The sequence below is a fragment of the Aspergillus undulatus genome (genome assembly GCF_047715775.1).
Source record: "Aspergillus undulatus strain CBS 261.88 unplaced genomic scaffold BDV17scaffold_79, whole genome shotgun sequence".
In the NCBI taxonomy this organism is placed as follows: domain Eukaryota; kingdom Fungi; phylum Ascomycota; class Eurotiomycetes; order Eurotiales; family Aspergillaceae; genus Aspergillus; species Aspergillus undulatus.
The window spans coordinates 82,242-101,454 of NW_027396683.1; the positions used below are offsets into that span (position 1 = coordinate 82,242).

Below are 19,213 nucleotides of genomic sequence, written 5' to 3' on the forward strand. Positions count from 1 at the left end.
GGGTTTTCGCATTGTTGTCTTGTACTCTAAATGATACCAAATTGATATGTGCCGTTGCGATGAATGACTCGGCCACTGAAACGCGATCGGACCCTGCAGAGGCCAGGGACTCCCCTTGCGGCCCCGTACGGAAACGTACCCGCACTGGCTGCGTGAACTGTAGTCGGCGGCGAAGGAAATGTAAGTCACTATAGGATCAGAGTGTGCCCAAAGGGGTGCTGATGAACAGGTGACGAGATCAAACCGACTTGTACGGGATGTAAACGCCGAGGCGACCGGTGTCAATGGCGGGTGATGGGCGCGTTTAGGGATGCCAATATCAAGGTGCTTGAGGCCGAGCACCCGTCTATGAATCAGGCTGTTAGTCGGCCCTCGCGGCGACAGGGCAAGTTCAAGGTTTGTAAGCTGTCGAAAAGGAGAGTGTAAAACCGCTGACATGGTAGATCTTGACTGTCGAGCCATCACGTCGGAAGGAGGGCAAGAACGATGAAGCTCCAGCTCCAGCTCCAGCTGCCAACGACCCAGGTCAAGAGAAGGAAATGACTGCCACTCAAGATGCTGCTCCAGTAACAGCGCTTTCGCCGTCTCCAACCCCTGATATATCCAATCCAACTCAAGAACAAGAAGAGCAGCACGCTAGCCCAGGGTACTTGGCGGAAGGGTTGACGTCCCCATCCAACTCGACACAGTTCACGAGCAACGACCTGAATCAATCTTATATATCCTCACCAGAGTACATCGTCAATGGACTGACTGCTCTGCGCAACTTCTCCAACTCATACTCGGGCATGACAACACCCCTACTCGACTCTAGCGTCTTCTCCGACCTCGACAACCCAGCCAACGATGTCTTCCTACCAGGTTCAGCCTACGAAGCTCTCCACACAGCCCTACGAAACAGACAGCTCTGGACTGCCCGACCTGATATTCCCAGCCGGTCTGGCTCACCTATGTCAGTACGTGATTCAGCGCCCGACCGACGGAGCGAGTCCCATGCGAGAACCGGTCGGTTTGAATTGTCGCCGGATAGGGAGAACATCCTGTGGCAGAACTATCTGAATGAGATTTGCCTCTGGGTAAGTTGCCCGGAATGCAACCAGTCGGTTCTGGCACTAACAAGGGCATCAGCTGGATATGTTCGATAACCATCGGCACTTCGCCTCGACGTTTCCCCAGATGGCCAAGAGTGCACCGCACCTGCGCTACTCTATACTCGCTCTCTCTGCTCGCCAGATCGAGCGGAAGCAGAATGAAAAGTCACAGTCGGAGAGCCTTTCTTTGTACCAGGAGGCCATTCATTTACTTCTGCCCGAGCTCGAAAGCAAGTCGGTGCCTGTGATCGCTTCTTGTGTAATCCTTTGTGTGCTGGAGATGCTGAGCTGTACGCCATCTCATCAAAATAATATACAGTATCGAGACTAACAAAACAGGCAACCCCAAAGAATGGCGTCGCCACCTAGACGGATGCGCGTATCTCATTCAAGCGGCCGAGATCAATGGATTCTCAGGGAAAGAGGAGCAGGCTCTCTTCTGGTGCTTTGCTCGAATGGGTACTTCTCACGCACAAAAATTATTAACGCAAAGCTGACAACTTTCTAAGACGTCTGCGGAGGTCTCATCTCCGAAGAAGAGACCATCATTCCCCTTTACCACTGGATCCCAGCGGACATGGATCCCTCCGAGGCCACCGCGCTGTTCCTCGCCTCCAATCACGACACCTACGCAAACCATACAGTCTACCTCTGCGCACAAACACTAGGGGTGCTCTTCCGACGGACCACTGCTTCAGCACCCTCCTCATACCCCGGTAGCCCGGACGATAGCAGTGAATCCTACGTCGCGCGGTGGAGCCGGCTTTTCGATGCCGTTGAACAGTGGTATGAGAACAGGCCGAGCCAGATGAAGTCCATATTCAATGTCTCGACGAGCACGTCGGCGGACTGGGGGGTTGATCGGCCTTTTCCGACGGTGTTGTATGCGAATGGGGCTGCCAGTACGTCTTCTTAACAGTTTATTTTCTCAAAGCATCAATTTCACTGACGAGAACCTAGTCTCAGGGAATCAGCTTTACCACACCTGCGCCTTACTCCTCCTCCAACGCAAACCAAAGACGCTCTCCCTCGTCCGGCGACCGGTAAGCTCAACACTCTACCCCATCGAAGGTGCCATCAATACTTAGCTGACCCCAGAAATCCGTCCTCTACCACGCTCGCCAAATCTGCGCCATCTCCGCATCCAACGCTCACCAGTAAGCTACTACCAAACCCTCCCACCACATCTATCTACATTCAAATTAACATAGAAACAGCGGCTGCTGGACAAACGCACTCCAACCGCTGTGGATTGCAGGAAAAGTCATGTCGCATCACTCGGAGCACAGCGCGATCGTTGAGACGTTGAACAGGATCGAGCGCGAGACGGGGTGGGCTACTGCATGGCGGGTTGAGGATTTGAGGGAGTTTTGGGGGGATGATGGGGAGTGAGCCTGATTCATGATTTATGATTGTGTTATGGAAGGGCTTTTATGATTATAGCTCGTGTGGCTAGATAGATGGGATAGATTGTACGGAATAGAGATACCCAGGATTGTCATTATGGGAGATTGTAACCCTAAAAATAGCTCTAGGGGAGGGCGAGTTGAGTTGGAAACAAAAACCACGCAGCCACACCTACTCCCGGAAAGTAAATCCCCTCTTTTTGGCTCACCGACAAGGAACTCCTTTAATTTATTTATCTATCTTGCATCTTCATCTTCCCCCCCTTTCCCTTTGCTGCGCTGGAATTAGATACGCACCCCTTGATAGTCACAGGATGCAGCTGCAACATTCCGGCAGGGCGCATGATCGAATCAAGGAGTCGGTGCGTACAAAACATCAACAACCCTTGGAACCAAATTCTGCTATCACTGTAGGATTGGGTGGCAGGTAAGTTGAGTGAAGGTTTCATTCCCGATGAACTGAGACGGTGCTCTTGAGGGTTCACAGCAACCTGCGACGGCGATATAAGTAAAGCTACATAGACCGACGCCAGACGCTAAAAGCACTGGAATCTTCAGACGATTCTGGGAAGCACAGTAAAGTAGACTGGGATTAGATCGATTGACAGGAAAAGTCCCGACTTAGGAGTGTTTTATCTTGGGGTGGTATGAGGCGCATGACCGAGGAGTCGTAGAAATGTGCCGACGTCCGTCTGAATATAGATCTACTTAAGTCTAGACCCAGACAAAGAAATTGTGAAGACAGCAGATGAACGCTTTTGTTTGCTGACATGTTCTAGAATATGCAGGTATAATTGCCGTGCCAACCCTGCGCTCTTAAGGAAGCTGCCTCGGCCTGCAATGGTTTGACTTTCTGGGTGACTGGTCACAACAATGCCCACCACAACACTGATCAACACACCCTGACTTTGGCTTTGCTGGATATCCTGACTCTGAGGTACTACCTTACGCCTCTAGCCCACATCTCAAGTCCTTCTCTTCCACCGTCATTGGTCGATAACACACACCCACCATGACAACCTCAACCTCAACCCCAGCCCATCCACCCTCACCAGCCCTCTCCTTCACGGAGTCAATACCAGAAACCAAGCCCTCTCTGTCCGTCTCCCAAGTCCATGAAAGACAAACAGAAACATCAACACAAACCGAGACCAAAGACTACGACCCCTCCATCGGCGCACACCCCTCCTCCCCCTTCTACAGACACGCAACGCCCTCCTCAAAACTCGCCCACCTAACCTCCCAGCGAAAGCGATCGTGCACTATGACCATCGGAACCTGCAGTCCAATCGACGATCTTGAGGGCCAGCGGCTCCCCTTCAAACGACTCTACGACGACGAGGCGCGGAACACAAATACGACTACGGACGAAACCACGGGCTTAACTACGAATGCGAATGCGAACATTCGTGAGCTGAAGCTGTGGGCGCAGAAGAAGAGATACTGCGATTGTCTGGCGGGACTGAGTAAGAGGCAGCGGCTGTGGGTGAAGATTGCGATGGCGGTGGTGATTGTGGGGAGTATGGTTGCGGTTGCGCTGGGTATTACGGCGGCGGTTGGGGGTGGTGTTTGGAGTGGGCATAATCAGTCGGAGAAACTGCCTTGAGTTATCTGTCTTTAGTGGTGTTGTGATGTTGTTGTGGTGTTTTCTTCGATTCTTGTACATGTTATGCCTTACTGCCTCAGGCAAGTTTACTAGCGCCGGGCAACATCGGCCCGACACGTGACCCCACCCACACAATAAAAGTCTGCACTTGATCAACTTCTTTGCTCCTTTTTCTTTTCTCTCCATACATCGAAAAGCCAACAGAACCTGCCACGACCGTCGTCCAGCCTTTCCCACGGCGACGCGTTGCCTTCGGTCTACGGACTGATTGGTTCTGGAGAGGAAATTCCTCGATAGGAAGTTTGCCCCCATTGCGTCTCTAGCAATGGCGACGATCGGGGGTGAATGTCGATGACGGGATACATACCTAAGTACTTATTTATTTCAATGTTATGGCTTTTGAGTGACATCAGTAGTTCTCTCCCTTCGTAACAGTCTACTACGTGTGATCGTTTGTTCGGTTGCGCGGTCGCCGCAGGTCAGGGGTCATCCCTTGAAGGAGAGGAGGAATGCAGGTGTTCCTGCAGCCTGTCATGAGTTCCTGGGGAGTGCAGAGTCGCAGTGTCGAACAGACTTGACTTCATCATTCCTGAACACATTCTCGCCAGCTCCCTCGCCAGGATCCGTGTGCCTGGATTGTAATGTTGCCCTGGCGCCAGCATACCACCGCGAATGCCGTCGCGTGTACCCTCCTGATAAAAGGTTTGCCAGCGGCCACTCGCAGAATGCTCTCGCTTCCCTTCAGGCGCCCTCGGATAGGCAGTTATTGATTGTTTTGTATCTACTTGTATTTTGTTGGCCCTGGCCGAAGTCACTCTTTTATTCATCCCAACCAGATCTGACCTGCTCTATCACGAAACGCCAACGAACAGTTAGAAGACGTCTGCGAGCAAAATGAAGGGTTTAGTTGGAGGAATCCCTATCGCGCTCCTCGCTGCGGCTGCGCATGCCCAGCCCCAATCTCAGGCTCAGGGCCGGGACGTCGGCAGCAGCGCTGCCATCCCCAGCGATAACACCGCCAGCACCGCCGTGAGCGAGGAGTACAACGGCGACCACTCCTTCGAGCTCGACAACGACGTGAACACCTCGCCGCCTGGGTTCGGCCACTGGGGAAAAAGAACCCCTGGCGCTCCCGAGTCGAGTGTCCTCGGTCAAGTCAGCGGTAATGATGTCGGCAACGCTGCGAGCTTCCCTACCGTCAACACGTTCTCGTCGGAGGTGAATGACGAGTACAAGGACGATCACTCCTGGCATGTTGACGCGACTACCGTCATCAAGCCTCCTCAGCCTCACTGGCCTCACTGGCGCCGGGATGACGCGCCGGCTAGTGCCCTAGGCGGCGCCAGAGGCGACGATATCGGCAATGTTGCTGATATCCCCACCGTCAACACTTTCTCCTCGGAAGTCAACGACGAGTACCACGATGACCACTCTTGGGATATCGATGCGACAACTGTTATCAATCCATCCAGACCCCACTGGCGGCGGGGCAACCCGCCCGCTAACGTCCTTGGAGGTGCATCCGGAGACGACATCGGCAATGCCGCCAACATTCCTACCGTGAATGACTTCAGCTCTGAAGTAACGGACTCCTACGCCGACGACCACTCGTTGGATGTGGACTCCACTTTCATCGTCAAGCCTCACCACAAGCGCGCCGGCCCTGCCAATGTCCTTGGCGGTGCTAGCGGCGATGACGTTGGAAGCAGCGCGTTTATTCCGACTGTCAACGAGTTCTCTTCCTCGTATGAGGGACACTACAATGATGACCACTCTGTCGATGTTGACGCGACAACAATTATCAAGCCTCCTTCGCACCCCGCGCTTGGATTTCACCACCCGATGCACCATGCTCGTGGCACAAGCGCAGGTGATGATATTGGCCCTGATGGTTCCGAAGACGACATCGGCCTCGAGGCTGTCAGCAGCACATTGGATGCGATCGGCGAAAGCGGCCCCAACGGGCCCTCCAAGCGCGCGGGCCCTGCCGATGGGCTTGGTGGTGCAAGCGGTGATGACATTGGCAATGTTGCCGATATCCCTACAGTCAACAGCTTCAGTAGCGTCGTAGACGACGAGTTCAGCGACGACCACTCTCTCGACTTTGACAGCACCTTCGTCGTTAAGCCCCACAAGGCTCGTGCTGTTCGCCCTGAGGGTAATGTCCTCGGGGGTGCCAGCGGCGACGATATCGGCAATGGCTTCAGTGCTCCTACTGTCAACTCTGTTAACACTGCTGTCAACGATGCTTATGACGATGACCACCACGTTGATGTCGACTCCACTGCTGTGATTTCCCCTCCGGCCCCTGAGCGTCCCCACTGGGGTCAGCCTCACTACGAGGGCCACGGCGAGCAGCAGCCTGCTATCCACTCCGCGCCTCAACCTCCTGCTCCTGCACACGGCGAGGAGAAGCCCGTTGTTCACTCCGCCCCTCAGGATCCCACCCCTGCTCCTGCTCCAGCCCAGGAAGAAGAGAAGCCCGCCGCCCACGCACCGCCCGACGCTGCATCCCCCCAGGGTGACTGCACCAAGGTCCACCAGGTCGTGCACACAGTGACGGCCACGAGCACCGCCGTCGAAACTCACACTGCCATGGCCTACCCTCAGGCGTCTGAGACTCACGGCGCCAACCAGGAGTCCGCTCCCAGCCAGGTTCCTGCTGCCGGCACCCCCGCAAACACTCACGGCAAGCAGCAAGAGGAAGCGTCTGACCCAGTCCCCTCCGGCGCCTCAACCGTCCACGACAGCAACCAGGAGGACCTTCCCTACCCGTACGAATGGCAATACTACACCGGCGGGCAATCCGGGTACCCCGGCTACCCCTCGTCGCAGACGCCCGGCCAGACACCCGCCGCTGAGAGCTCGGCCGCAACTGAATCGACGACAACCGCCCCCGCAAACAACGCCCACGGCTCGCAAATGATGGCATCCGCCGCCGCCGCCGCCCAGCCAACCCCCCCATCAGGCGCCTACCACGCCCCGGACTCCTCAGCCCTCTACGCCGCCGAGGCAACCTCCTTCTCCAAGATCCCCGTCTACGTCCCGCAACCTAGCGGCACACCCCGCGCGCACGGCTCCGCCGTCGCCGTCGCCGTCGCAAGCAGCAGTGCGGCAATGAGCACGCCCGCCTCGTCCGCGTACCGTGTTCACGGCGCGCATGTACCTACCGGTGCGTCGCCCGAGCATAACGCTCGTGCGTCGTCTTCTGCTGTCGCTTCGCCTTCTTCTTCCCATGGCGCTATGACGTTTGATGGTGCTGCGGGACGTCTGGGGTCTGCGAGGGCTATGGGCGTGGCGTCTGTTCTTGCCGGTGTCGCTGCAGTTTTGGCTTTTGCGCTGTAGGATAACTGTCACGGTTTACGTTCCTTGCTTGCAGATCAAGAGGTACGAGTATGGTGAATACGTTTCGCTTCGTTTCGTTCTTAATCTGATGTACTGCCTGCCTATTTCTAGCTTTATATTCGATCTACTCCTTTAGGGAGGATAATTAATGAACTCCTTGTTTCGGTTCCTTGATTGAACGATGCTCTTTTAACCTATGGATTCATTGAGGAATCCTGTAGTCCAAGAAAAAGAAAGCGTATCCCAGCGACCAGTAGATTCGATGCCTCAAAAAGGCCCTGTGAAAATGGCTGCCAAACGAATTCCCATTTTACGTCTCCAGAGGGATGAATCTGGGAGGCTTGCTTAGTTCAGTTATTCCCTTTCTCTCTCCTATCTTAGAGCTAGGTAGACTCCTTTCTCCGTGACCGACGTTGCGGAAGCTCAGCCTCTCATTTTGTTTGATCTTTCGGTACCAATTGGACTCGAAATTTAGTGGCGAAGGAAGCGGCCAAACAGCTTTCCTAGTATCCAATGCCCTGAGTGAAAAGTCAAATGCCGTTTCGAGCGTCCACCTCTTGGAAGGCCACGAATAGCATTAGCTGTTCTCTGTTTTCTGTCCTCTGTACTATCACTACTACTAGGTAGGTACTTATACTGCACCGACTGAACCTTGTATGCAGTAGTCTTAGATAGGATGCGCATGCCGTGTCGTTGTTCCAGACATAGGTAGGTATCTATATCTATGACTCCAATCTACAAAGGTTTCACACCAACATGCGTCTCCTCTGAGACTCCTTCCTCAGTAAATACGAATACTTTCCGGTACCGAGTCCAGTTCATCAACAGCCTCCTCATTCATAATTGTCTCGATATAACAGCCACCAACAAGACAATATCCCGGGCCCCGTGAATCTTCAAAGTAGTTAGGTTGGGCTTCACCCTTGCCATTCACGTGTAATGAGAGCCTCATTGGGGTTTCTCCAAATCCGCATATCCACATACTATCTTCGGGCTTTGGAATTAGGCCACGTTTCCAGATCCCGCCGTTTCACTAGTCTTTTAGTGCACATAGTACAGTTATGCTAGTGGTTTAGGCAAGATAAGAAAATTATATAGAGTTCCGTCTTTCCTGGAATCGCCCGTCATCCTACCACCAGCTCTGTGCCTGCTCTTCCTAAATCTTCATTCGAGTATTTGATTTCCATTCACCATGGACGCTGAAACACTTGCCCCAGCTCCCGCTCCTTCTCAGGTCCGCGTCGCAGTAACCCAGGCCGAGCCCGTCTGGCTGGACCTCGATGCGACTGTGCAGAAAACCTGCACCCTCATCGCTGAAGCAGCCGGGAATGGCGCTCAGCTGGTGGCATTCCCAGAGTGCTGGATCCCGGGGTATCCTGCTTGGATTTGGTGTGTATATACAAGTCCGCTGCGACCTATCCATCTAGCTCTTGACTAGAACAGTCCTGAAACCAAAACCCAACCAGATAATACCATAAGCTAACAGCAATCCGGCGACCCAAACAGGTCCCGCCCCATCGACATGCCTCTCGCAACAACCTACATCCAAAACTCCATCTCCCTCCCCTCCCCCCACCTAACTCGCCTCTGCACCTGCGCCGCCACACACAAAATAACCGTTGTGCTGGGCTTCTCCCAAAACATCGCCGGGTCCCTCTACATAGCGCAAGCAACAATCTCCAACTCGGGCGAAATCCTCACTGTCCGCAAAAAGATCAAAGCCACGCACATGGAGCGTACTATCTTCGGGGACTCGTTCGGCGATTGTCTAGATACTGTTGTTGACGCCCCGGGTGTGGGGAAGGTGGGCGCGCTGTCGTGTTGGGAACATACCCAGCCGCTTTTGAAGTATCATACTATTGCGCAGCGCGAGCAGATTCATGTTGCGGCTTGGCCGCCGCTTTATGAGCATAAGATGAGTGGTGGGGAGGGGTTGTTTTCGATGTCGAGGGAGGGTATGTCTTTTTTTGCTCATACAAATATTTCTATCACTGCTTTGATATCACCTAGCAAAACGATGTATACCCTACTAACAAATATCACGAGGCGCCCTCACCCTCTCCCAAACATACGCAATCGAATCGCAGTCCTTCGTCCTTCACACAACTGCCGTACTAAATGCATCCGGAATCGAGAAAATGGGTACCGAGAACAACGCCCCCGGTGTAATGAACACCCCCGGCGGCGGGAGTTCCGCCGTTTTCGGGCCCGATGGAAGACGACTTTCGACGTTTATCCCGAGTACAGAGGAGGGCATTGTCTATGCTGATTTGGACTTCAACTTGATTTACGGTGCGAAGGCGTTCTTGGATGTTTGTGGGCATTATAGTCGGCCGGATTTGCTTTTTTTGGGTGTTGAGAAGGGGGTTGGGGGGAGGGCTTGTGTTAGAGGGGAGGAAAGGAGAGAGAATGATGAGGAGGGGAAGTAGACGAGTTGGTGGCAGAGATTTATATGTCTAGGTTTTTGTTAATTGAGTTATTATATCCAGTTTTGATGCAGGAGACTGAACGCCACGGTGAATTGGAAGAGCTAGCTAGGTACAGTCTGATTAAGAAGCTCCACTTAGTACAGTTAGTCGGGTCTATAAAAGGCACATACCTTGATGAGTAACGGCTGAACCTCAGGGCAGGGAATGGGGGAAGTAGAGAGAACCAACCTTGAATAACCAATCAAGATCATGCATGGAATCTGTTGTACATCCGCAGGCACGCAAGGGAATCGATTCCTAAGTTACACATGCCAGCAAGCAGAAGGTATAAAGAGACGAGACTGGCAGCGCAATCTAGCCACTCTGCCCTGAAGGAGGGAGACCAAGATCAAGCCAGCGTCAACAAGGCCTCCTACATCACAGAGGCATTATGACACCAACCACAGATCTGATCAAGTGTACTGCAATATCCGGTGCATTGTGGCTATCAGGCAAGTAAATATCGGGCCATGACCGGCTAAGTTCCCACTGCCACTTAATGCCACCCACTAATCAAGTGTACGCAGGTAAAATGGCCGCCCAAGCTCTCGTTACCGTGCCCACCCTCCTGAAGTCCAAAGGGAAGAGCAAAGTGTCTTCAAAAACCCCTGTCCAGATCTGGCGCCACATCTACCAAGCCGGCCACGTGCATAGCCCCCCGATTGCCGCCTTCACATCTACAGCTTTCGCCTATCTATGCTGGGATGTCCACAGCCAGCATACCGGCAGTCAAGTACAAACCCTCCTATACGGTACTGCAGCGTTGCTAGTTATAGGGATTGTACCTTATACGCGCATCTCCATGAGCCGAGTCAATGCAGAGCTTTTCTCCCGGAATATGGCTGAGGAGGAGGAGGAGAAGACGAAAGATGAAGGAAAAGATGCGAAAGGAAAGCAGGATGGAAGGACGCACGAGTCGCTGGTGCGCGAGTGGGGGCTTCTGACCGGTGTCCGGAGTCTCCTGCCCCTTACTGGGGGCTTGCTTGGGTTTGTGGCTGCGATTCGATACGAGTAGTTTCGACGTCGTGCAACCTCTGCCCTGGTGTCAAGGCCAGAGTAATCTGCATGCATTGAGGTCGTAAGCGTGTCATCATCGGACTAAGCTCTCCATTATTCTTGTATCTAATGGAGGAGGGAGGGGAGGGGAGATAACATAGATTGCCTGACTGAGATAGGAGCTAGTTTCTCGCTAGATCTTAGCAGTGTTGAAGCCTTCCAAATTCTCTACTAGCTTCTGAAGGAATACTTGAAAACTGAACTTGAAGCCTCAACATGGCTCAACCCAAGCCTCCACCAATCCTGGACATCTCGGCCTTCTACGCCGGCGACAGAGAAGCGAGAGAAGAGCTAGTACAGGAAGTCAAAAAATGCTGTCTCAACAACGGCTTCTTCCAAATCACCGGTCATCAAATTCCGGGAGAGCTGCAGAACCGAGCGATGCGCTGCGCAAAGGAATTCTTCGCCCTTCCTCTAGAAGAGAAAAGGAAGATTGATCGAAGCATGATTCCCATCCCCACAGGACATTTCCACCCTTCCCTCCAAGCATAAGTTAACTGACTTCCACAGGCCGCAACCCCTACAACAGAGGCTACGACCATGTCCGAGCCGGGAACAAGCCCCGACATAAAAGAGGGTTTATTCATCGGCCCCGAAATGTCAGAGGACCACCCCTACTGCATGCAGAGAAAGCTCAACAGCGGGCCAAATGCATGGCCTGCTCCTTCTGCTTCCAGTGCGTTTGATGCAGAGGAGTTCCGACGCTCGTCGATGGAGTACTACAATGCATTGTTTGAGCTGGCGAAGGATATCTTTGAGATTCTTGCGCTTACGATGGATTACAACGGAGACTTTTTTGCGCCGCTTACTGATGGGGCGCTCACGATGTTGCGGTATCTTCATTATCCGCCTCAGCCTGTTAATGGGAAAGCAGAGAAAGAGAGGGGGAAGGACAAGGAGAAGGGAACTGGTGCGCATAGGGACTACAGCTGCATTACGCTCCTCCTGCAGGATGATGTCGGTGGGTTGGAGGTGCTCGATGAGGAGTCGCAGGTCTGGCTAAATGTACGTTCACTCTCGGGCCTTTTCATTTTCCTGGCACAACAATAATTGCTACTAACTGACTACACTGTGCTCCATAGGTTAAACCAACCCCAAGCGCCTACGTCGTGAACCTAGGCAACACCTTCTCCAAGCTAACCAATGAGAACTACAAATCCGCCCTGCACAGGGTAATCAACAAGTCCGGGCGCGAGCGGTACTCAATCCCATTCTTTTTCACCGGGAATCCTGACTACGTTTGCGAATATCTCCCTGCGTTTCGGGGGTTAGATGAGCCAGTCAGGTATCCCCCGGCCACTGTGCATGAGGTTGTCGGAGCTGCACTTAGGGGGACTGTCCAGAGGGCGAAGGAGTATCATGCAAGTAATGGCCAGTGACATGGCTAGGTCTGTTTGGTTGGGAATAAGACTGCACTCGTGGATCCGGAAAAGAGGGGAAGTAGGAGGAATGAAGATATGTATGCTTGGGTTGCTTATTTTGTGTAGATTGATATTCGTACTAGGGCTTGCTATATCTTGCATCTATGACGTGAAGAAATCGATAGTTGTGCGACACATTTACTAGATGAGGGTGATGGCTCGGAAAACACAAAAGTAAAAGCAAAATTGCATCGACTGCTCCAGCTGATTCAGACAGGGCCATGCTTGTGTAAAAGACCTCCGGCGCCAACCGGTGTAATGCCACCCAGCAAACTACAAAATGGTCGAACATAAGGCAGTTGACCTCAGCTCCCTGATTGCGTCAATATCTCAGGCTCGTGAAGCCCTCGCAAATGGAGAGGTTGATCGCGCGGAGAGAAACGCCCTACTACAAGAATGTGACAAGTTATCCACACAACTCAAACCAGCCAGCCAAAGAATCCAGGAGTTGAACCTCGCGGTGCGCAGTTCCCCCTAAACCTAAACATTTATGAGCTCGCTGTCGTTGTTATCGCAATTAATATGGGTATTTTCGACCTGGCCTGTGGCGGCGATGGACAGGCCCTGACACGGAACGACATTACGAGCTCCTTGAAGGCAGAATCTGCATTTCTTGGTGACAACACCGAGAATGGAATGTGTATGCCACTGGCTCACGCGGTCTAGAGCGTATCATGCGATCATTGACAGCACTCGGCTTCTTCACCGTACAGTCTCCGGGGACCTACAAGCCCCACGCCCTGTGTAGAGCACTTTGCAAGTGGCGGATGCATGAGAGACCGTGGCTGTTTTCTTAGTGAGTTTCTCTCTCCCCTCAGATTACTGTATCTCTCTAGTTAGTCTCACCTTCAACCGTAGATTGCTCTAACCAAGGTAACCAGCAACGTAACCCTCCGCGTCGGGCAACGCCTCCCGGAATACCTAGAGAAACAAACCACCGGACCCCAGAGAACCCAAAGGCCGGCCCATTCCAGCATGCCATGGAGACGGAGAAACCTATATACGCCTGGCTGCAAGACCACCCGAGCCTAAACGCTAGTTTTAATCGGTACAGGCAGGCAACCCAGCAGACGCGCGCGTATAAATGGTACGATAACTTCCCGGTTGCTGAGCGGTTCGCTGCATACAGGGGAGTTGAAGGACTCCAGTCTCTGGAGCTAGTCGATGTAGGAAGCGGGATTGGACAGGATATTCAGGGCTTGCTTCGGCGTCTCCCTGATCTCAGGGGCCGCTTGGGCTATCAAGTCCGACTGCGCTGGATTGTCAATGAACACCTCGATGACGATACGGACCGACTTGCCTCGGAATAACCGCAGCGCAGTAAAGTTGCGCTGAGTATGACATTTTGTCCGCTGCTGTTGTTTTCCGCCCCTGCTGACTGCAAAGTCAGATCCAAAGCTTGACCAGTTGCCCTATGATCAAATGGAGGAGGTCTTGGCCACAGCCGTACGTCAGGTCCGTCCTCGAAAGCACCGAAGCAATCGAACAGATCAAGATGTAATACAACATTCTTGCCGCCCCGCTCTACTGGCCTACATTTGTGGCCGCTAGCAAAGCCTTCAAAAAAGATTTTCAAGAACGGTTCCGACGCTGGCACGAGAACATGGAAGTCTATGGGATCGAGGCGTTGAGGACTGGAACGGATGTTGTCGAGGATGTTTGGCGTGCTGGGCCAAAGGCTGGGTATCGGAAGACGAGTTATTGGAGGGCTATTGTTGAGGACTCGGGGGGGACTTTGATGTTGAGTTGACTTGAATGGACCTGCTCGTCTGACTTTGATGCCATGGCTGTTTGTTTTAACAAACCAATTGTTTCTGGGTCTTTGCATATGGATGAAGAGAAAGGCAATAAAAACCTTTCCTGGAAGTGTTAACCAAGCGATTCCAACCACATAGCCCTTTACGGGAGTTAGTTGAATGGCTGCAAGACTCAAATCTGTGCCCACCATGAAAGGGCTGCGGAAAAGGGGACCCCATCGTGGAGCATCCTGTTGGTTGGAATCAGTCCATAATGGTTCTTCCAACAGGAAGTCAGCCTTTGTCTTGCTTTCAAAATACAAACGATTAACGTGTATGGAAGTCGGGATCATAAAGAGTGTACTTGATACACCTACTAAAGGGCAAGGAAGCATAAATAGATCACAACCACCGACTCCAGTAATGCTTTCTATTCTACCCAAACAGCTTTCCACGCCCAGTACTCAGGAAACCGTGCAATTCTACACCGAAAACCTAAAAGATCGAACTCATCACACCACCAAAATGACATACTACGACATCTGAGTCCGCAGGTCTTACGACTTCCACTCAACCTGGTCCATCCTCCTCCACGAAGCCAACGCCCGAAAGGCCACCCAATACCAATGCTATCTCGAGACAGCCAGCACGGATCCAGAGTACGAGGAGGAAGTCATCGAGCTCTTCCTATCTTCGCCCCGGACCGAACCACCGCCTCAACAAAACCCTCGTCACAACGCCTCGTGAGCCCTACTACGCATATCACGATGTCGAGATCCCCTTCGACGAGCACGACCCGTCGCTCTCCCAGAAGCGGGTCGCTACCATTCCCAAGAGTAAGCTGAACGCTTGGAATTTCAGTTGCATGACGGTTGTTCAGCCCAGGCCTAGCCAGGGTTGGGTTGTGCGTCTGTTAGCTAAGATATTTGAGGATGGGTTTACTCATTTCTCTCTTGTTGAGGAGTTTAAGAAGATGGTTAAGTATTCGGATATGGAGAGTGGTGTGAGAAACGGGTTTTATGTCAAGGGGGATGAGGTCGAGTGGGCGGAGGCTGAGGAGAGGAGGGCTGAGGGGGGAAAGTTCCCTCAGCCACAGAGTCGGCGGTATAGGGGGTCTTCGTTTGGGAAGTAAGTAAGTAAATAGCTCCACATATAGTCCATGACCAGGTTCGTCTATATCATCTGGGAATGGGAAGACTCGGGTTTGTGGAAAGGAAGCGGCAGCTTGCTTGCTGTCAGGTTGCACTTAGTAGGCCCATATAAAGCGATGCTTGCCCTCCAGAAATCCATTCAAAGTCTGACACCTCAAACGCAGTATTCCTTATCGATATTCCCACACCCGAGTGTACAGCTCCAACTATTCCCCCTTTACTTTAAGCCGAGTCTCCAGCCTGAGACGCGGTCATCTACGTAATCCAGTTGCCATTATGCCCCTTATAACAAAGCTCTGGCTCTTCAGACTAAAGGGCGCGTGACGTCCGACTCACCTCCGTTTAGACGACTCACAACCGAAATCCTCGACTTCTGCTCCTCATACACCAACCCCAAACCTGGTCCACGGCCATTGCACGCCTTCTATCATGTGTCCAACCTCGCCTCCGACCTCGGTTTGCCGTGGGGGTGTGTTTGCGATGTCCTCGTGATTAAGGGGCAACCGTCGCAATAATTCAATGATCAGCCTGATAGGATGTACGAGGAGAAATTCTTCAGCCGGATGGCGAGGTTCGTGGAGCATCAGTGGTTGAGGCAGATTGAGGTGGATGTGAGGAACATGGGGCTGCATGAGGAGAGGGCAGTTGTTCGTATTACGAAGCAGACTTGGAACTCTAAGGGGGGCCCCCGGCGCTGAGGAAGGAAGAGGCGGGTTGGATGTATTGCAGGCAGAGGGTGTCGATCAGCCCGGCGGGAGTACTTGGGTGCAGGTCTTGCCTTGGGATGAGGAGATTGAGGGAAACGATGCACCGGGGGGCTACGGAGACTTTAGTCTTGAAGATCATGAGTCGCTAGGAAGACGAGAAAGATATCCGCCCGCTCTACCCCTGTGTCCTGTGACGGTAAAGCCGATATCTGACTGGAGGTTTCCTCCCAGCAAGCAAAGGCAGGTGACAGATTGAATTCGCTCCCGAGCCAGCCAGAGTGGACTGGCCAGTGCGCTCTTGAGGCCTTGTGAATCGCGTTGGCATACAGGCGGCGGCTATACGCGGACATCTCGATGTAGGGTCATGTTCCCGTCGTCTGTTTGAAGTGATAGAGGATGGTTAGTAAATCGTATTTCTTCTTTTTACTGAAGGGTGATTAGATCTTACAGGATATGTCGCGGGTGTTCAAGCTGAAAATGGCGACTGTTCGGACGAGGCCGGAGACGCAGAGACTAGTCTGGGGTTAAATCTCATTCATTGTCATAGGAGAAGAGACATACACCGTTCCCAGCAGGAAACCCACAAGTAACTGAATCTTGCGCTTTGTACTCAACCCTCCGGTCCAAGACTGGTTTGACGGGTAGGGGCTAAGATGGCGAGGTCGGTAACTACGCTCACGACCCTGGTGGTGAGGCTCGTTAGTCCTTGATATGCGCTTGACATTCATGTAAAGGAGAGAACTGACGCGGGGGCATTGAGAGGTGTAGCTGCAGTGATGCATCTACCAGGATTCCCGGTCCAAAGGCTTCATAGAGAAATGCACTGAAGAAACGCGACGAGGATGTCTGCAAGATTGTATCCTATCACTATCGCTGCGACAATGTAGGAGACGATCTGTAGCCACCTGATAATTGAGACCACGCGCTTGTAGAGTCATAGAAGCGAGATCTTGGTGGACATAATGGAAACGGCATAGCAGACGATCTGGGCAACATATCCCTTGCGACGAGAACGCTTTCAGGTTGGGCATATCCAATAGCTTCATTGATGAGAATAGTACATAAGTACCAGCGAGAGGAGCTTAAAATTGCGGACGTCGATGAGGTGTAAACCGGCACTATTGTTGATCATCATTATCATTAGGCCACTGAAATTGGAGCACCACCTACCAATGCAATAACAATGGTGCAATCATCCCACCAGAGTTTTACCCCCGAACGACGCCGAATGATTATCCGGGCGGCCACAGCAGACACGGCAATCGCTATGCCGCATGTGCAGGCCGCTATTCGATTTGGGCGGTTGTCATCGTCGGCGTGTGCTTGTTGGTAGGCGATCTCCTCAGGGGTTAATTGAGGCATGTCTGGCTTTTTGAAACTGGGACTCACAACTGCTGAGAGGATTAAATGGAAGCTTTGAGGCTTATGCAGGAGAAATGTGGTCGGGAGCGCACAGCTAGACGGGGCCAACCGCAAGTAAGACCGGGATGATCATTGTAGAGACCATACGGCAGGCCGGTGTCACGGTACGCCATTTTCGAAGAAGATGAGCGAACTTGCATATGGTCCGAATTTTATACCGGAGCCTCTAGCCGATAGGGCAACAGACCAATTTTAGCAGAGCGTAGGGCACTCTTTGGCCCCTCATTTCTATCGTCTGACTCTTCTCCATTTCTCATCATCAATATATAACACAGCCATACAAGAACGATCATCCCTACAAAATCGACCCCCTCCCCCAAAACCACTCCCGAACACTCTCCACCCCCTGACTGGTAACCAGCAACATGCGACCAAAAACATCCACGTCCTCCGGCTTCGCTCGCTCAAGCACACCCTGAAAATTAACATTCCTCACAATAAAGTGCTCCCGTTCGCTCCAGGCAACTGCGAAGTCCATGGCGCTGGATGCGTTCCACAGGTATGCGGAGGAATACCATGAATGCAATAGCCCGAGCTTGCCATCGCATTTGAGGTTCTCTTCGCCTCTGAATAAGCGGATTATCTGTAGGAAGTAAAATGTAAACAGGATGGTGCGCCGTGCTGATTCTTCGTGGATCCAGAGGGGCCAGAAGTGCATCGTGCCCGAGAGAGTTGTGGGGAGGCAAGGGTTTAGATTTGAATTTGGGTTTGGGTTTGAGTCTGAAGATGAAGGTGAGGGAGAATCAGACTGATCCGCGGGTGGGAAATGCGTGCTACTAAACAGCAATGAGGCAGCCGATTCAAGCGCCGCCATGCTAAGTGTGTCAAGAGCAGAAGATGTATTCGCCGCAGCGAGATCCGCGTCGAAAAGATGCATGATTGTATACAGTAACAGAGCATGCGTGTGCGCTAGCAGATCCAGTGGTGAAGTTGGTAGGGGCGAGAGAGTGAGCTCTTGTAACCGCGAGTGGATATTCGAGGTAATGACGGGTGCGTTGATGGGGGTTTTGGTTATGTAGAGGGCGCAACAGGCGTATGCATCTATCTTTGTTAGACGGGACATACTGAAGCCATACTGATACCGATTTGGTGTGCAAATTGAAGGGGGAGTAGGTGAGTTACATACCTTGCATGACCTTCGGCATCCCGTTGACATATAACTGCGCGTGCGACCAGGGCGTCTTGTTTTCCGCGATCATCATCCGCGGTGTATCCTTGAGTGTATCAATGGCGTACCGGAAGCGGGATTCCAGGAGGGCAGGCAGAGAGATCGGGACACTCGACCGTACGTGCATCATTTCGTGTAAATCATTCAACACAGTCAAAGGGGGATAATAGCTACGCTCAGTCTCCGAAGATAATGATCGAACCGGCGTCTCCAGTTCGACTTCAGGAAGGTCCAAAACAGGCGCGGGGTCAAAGGGAAACGCAGATGCAAAGTCAAGCTGCTCCGCACAAGCCCTAGCCGGCTCCAACGACTGTCCCGGCACCGGAATCGGCATCGGCTGTTCTCTTTCTTTCAACAGCGCTAGCAGCTCGGGGATCTGGTCAGGGGCTGGTAGCCCTGGATACACGCAGGGAATTCCACGGCGCGAGCAGCGGAAACAGGCCGGGAAGGCCAGGTCGCAGCGGCGCTTGGCTGCCCTGCATGCGTCGCAGGATTTGCGCCGCGGCGGGGGATTGTTGCGCTCTGTGGATGAACTCATTATCGTGTTGTTCTCGGATGCTGGTGGGTGACTGGTGACTGGCCAGGACTGGGCAGGAGTGGACAGCAGCAGAGAATCCGGCAAATCTGGAGTGCGGA

At 52.7% G+C, this 19,213-nt stretch overlaps 8 protein-coding genes across 8 annotated transcripts; 6 read left to right on the forward strand and 2 right to left on the reverse strand.

Moving 5' to 3' along the window:
- Positions 1–294: 294 nt before the first annotated feature.
- On the forward strand, positions 295–2,483 carry BDV17DRAFT_295970 (transcription factor domain-containing protein; the record flags this gene model as incomplete). Its single annotated transcript, XM_073763194.1, has 8 exons — positions 295–396; positions 444–1,076; positions 1,129–1,381; positions 1,431–1,550; positions 1,601–1,993; positions 2,052–2,134; positions 2,190–2,248; positions 2,309–2,483. 8 exons carry the CDS (start codon positions 295–297, stop codon positions 2,481–2,483), a joined length of 1,818 nt encoding a protein of 605 aa, XP_073610715.1.
- A 1,026-nt stretch (positions 2,484–3,509) lies between these two features.
- Positions 3,510–4,103, forward strand: BDV17DRAFT_295971 (uncharacterized protein; the record flags this gene model as incomplete). Its single annotated transcript, XM_073763195.1, has 1 exon — positions 3,510–4,103. One exon carries the CDS (start codon positions 3,510–3,512, stop codon positions 4,101–4,103), a length of 594 nt encoding a protein of 197 aa, XP_073610716.1.
- Positions 4,104–4,295: 192 nt separating this feature from the next.
- Positions 4,296–7,555, forward strand: CweA (putative GPI anchored protein). Its single transcript, XM_073759282.1, has 2 exons — positions 4,296–4,474; positions 4,520–7,555. The coding sequence occupies exon 2, from the start codon at positions 4,998–5,000 to the stop codon at positions 7,446–7,448; it is 2,451 nt and encodes an 816-aa protein (XP_073610717.1). The 5' UTR covers positions 4,296–4,474; positions 4,520–4,997; the 3' UTR covers positions 7,449–7,555.
- Positions 7,556–8,640: 1,085 nt separating this feature from the next.
- On the forward strand, positions 8,641–10,059 carry BDV17DRAFT_285110 (carbon-nitrogen hydrolase family protein; the record flags this gene model as incomplete). Its single annotated transcript, XM_073760642.1, has 4 exons — positions 8,641–8,837; positions 8,955–9,403; positions 9,495–9,814; positions 9,949–10,059. 4 exons carry the CDS (start codon positions 8,641–8,643, stop codon positions 10,057–10,059), a joined length of 1,077 nt encoding a protein of 358 aa, XP_073610718.1.
- On the forward strand, positions 10,033–11,127 carry encC (anthrone oxygenase encC). The gene is made up of 2 exons (XM_073755709.1): positions 10,033–10,368; positions 10,444–11,127. Exons 1-2 carry the CDS (start codon positions 10,308–10,310, stop codon positions 10,929–10,931), a joined length of 549 nt encoding a protein of 182 aa, XP_073610719.1. The 5' UTR covers positions 10,033–10,307; the 3' UTR covers positions 10,932–11,127.
- A 61-nt stretch (positions 11,128–11,188) lies between these two features.
- Positions 11,189–12,351, forward strand: encD (Fe(2+)/2-oxoglutarate-dependent oxygenase encD; the record flags this gene model as incomplete). Its single annotated transcript, XM_073764252.1, has 3 exons — positions 11,189–11,414; positions 11,502–11,977; positions 12,055–12,351. 3 exons carry the CDS (start codon positions 11,189–11,191, stop codon positions 12,349–12,351), a joined length of 999 nt encoding a protein of 332 aa, XP_073610720.1.
- Positions 12,352–16,323: 3,972 nt separating this feature from the next.
- Positions 16,324–17,349, reverse strand: BDV17DRAFT_295977 (uncharacterized protein; the record flags this gene model as incomplete). Its single annotated transcript, XM_073763196.1, has 4 exons — positions 16,324–16,364; positions 16,436–16,500; positions 16,549–16,670; positions 17,158–17,349. The coding sequence occupies 4 exons, from the start codon at positions 17,347–17,349 to the stop codon at positions 16,324–16,326; spliced, it is 420 nt and encodes a 139-aa protein (XP_073610721.1).
- Positions 17,350–17,704: 355 nt separating this feature from the next.
- Positions 17,705–19,159, reverse strand: BDV17DRAFT_301421 (Zn(II)2Cys6 transcription factor domain-containing protein; the record flags this gene model as incomplete). The annotated part of the gene is made up of 2 exons (XM_073764253.1): positions 18,536–19,159; positions 17,705–18,450 (listed from the first exon to the last, which is right to left on the reverse strand). Exons 1-2 carry the CDS (start codon positions 19,113–19,115, stop codon positions 17,705–17,707), a joined length of 1,326 nt encoding a protein of 441 aa, XP_073610722.1. The 5' UTR covers positions 19,116–19,159.
- Between the last annotated feature and the right edge of the window lie 54 nt (positions 19,160–19,213).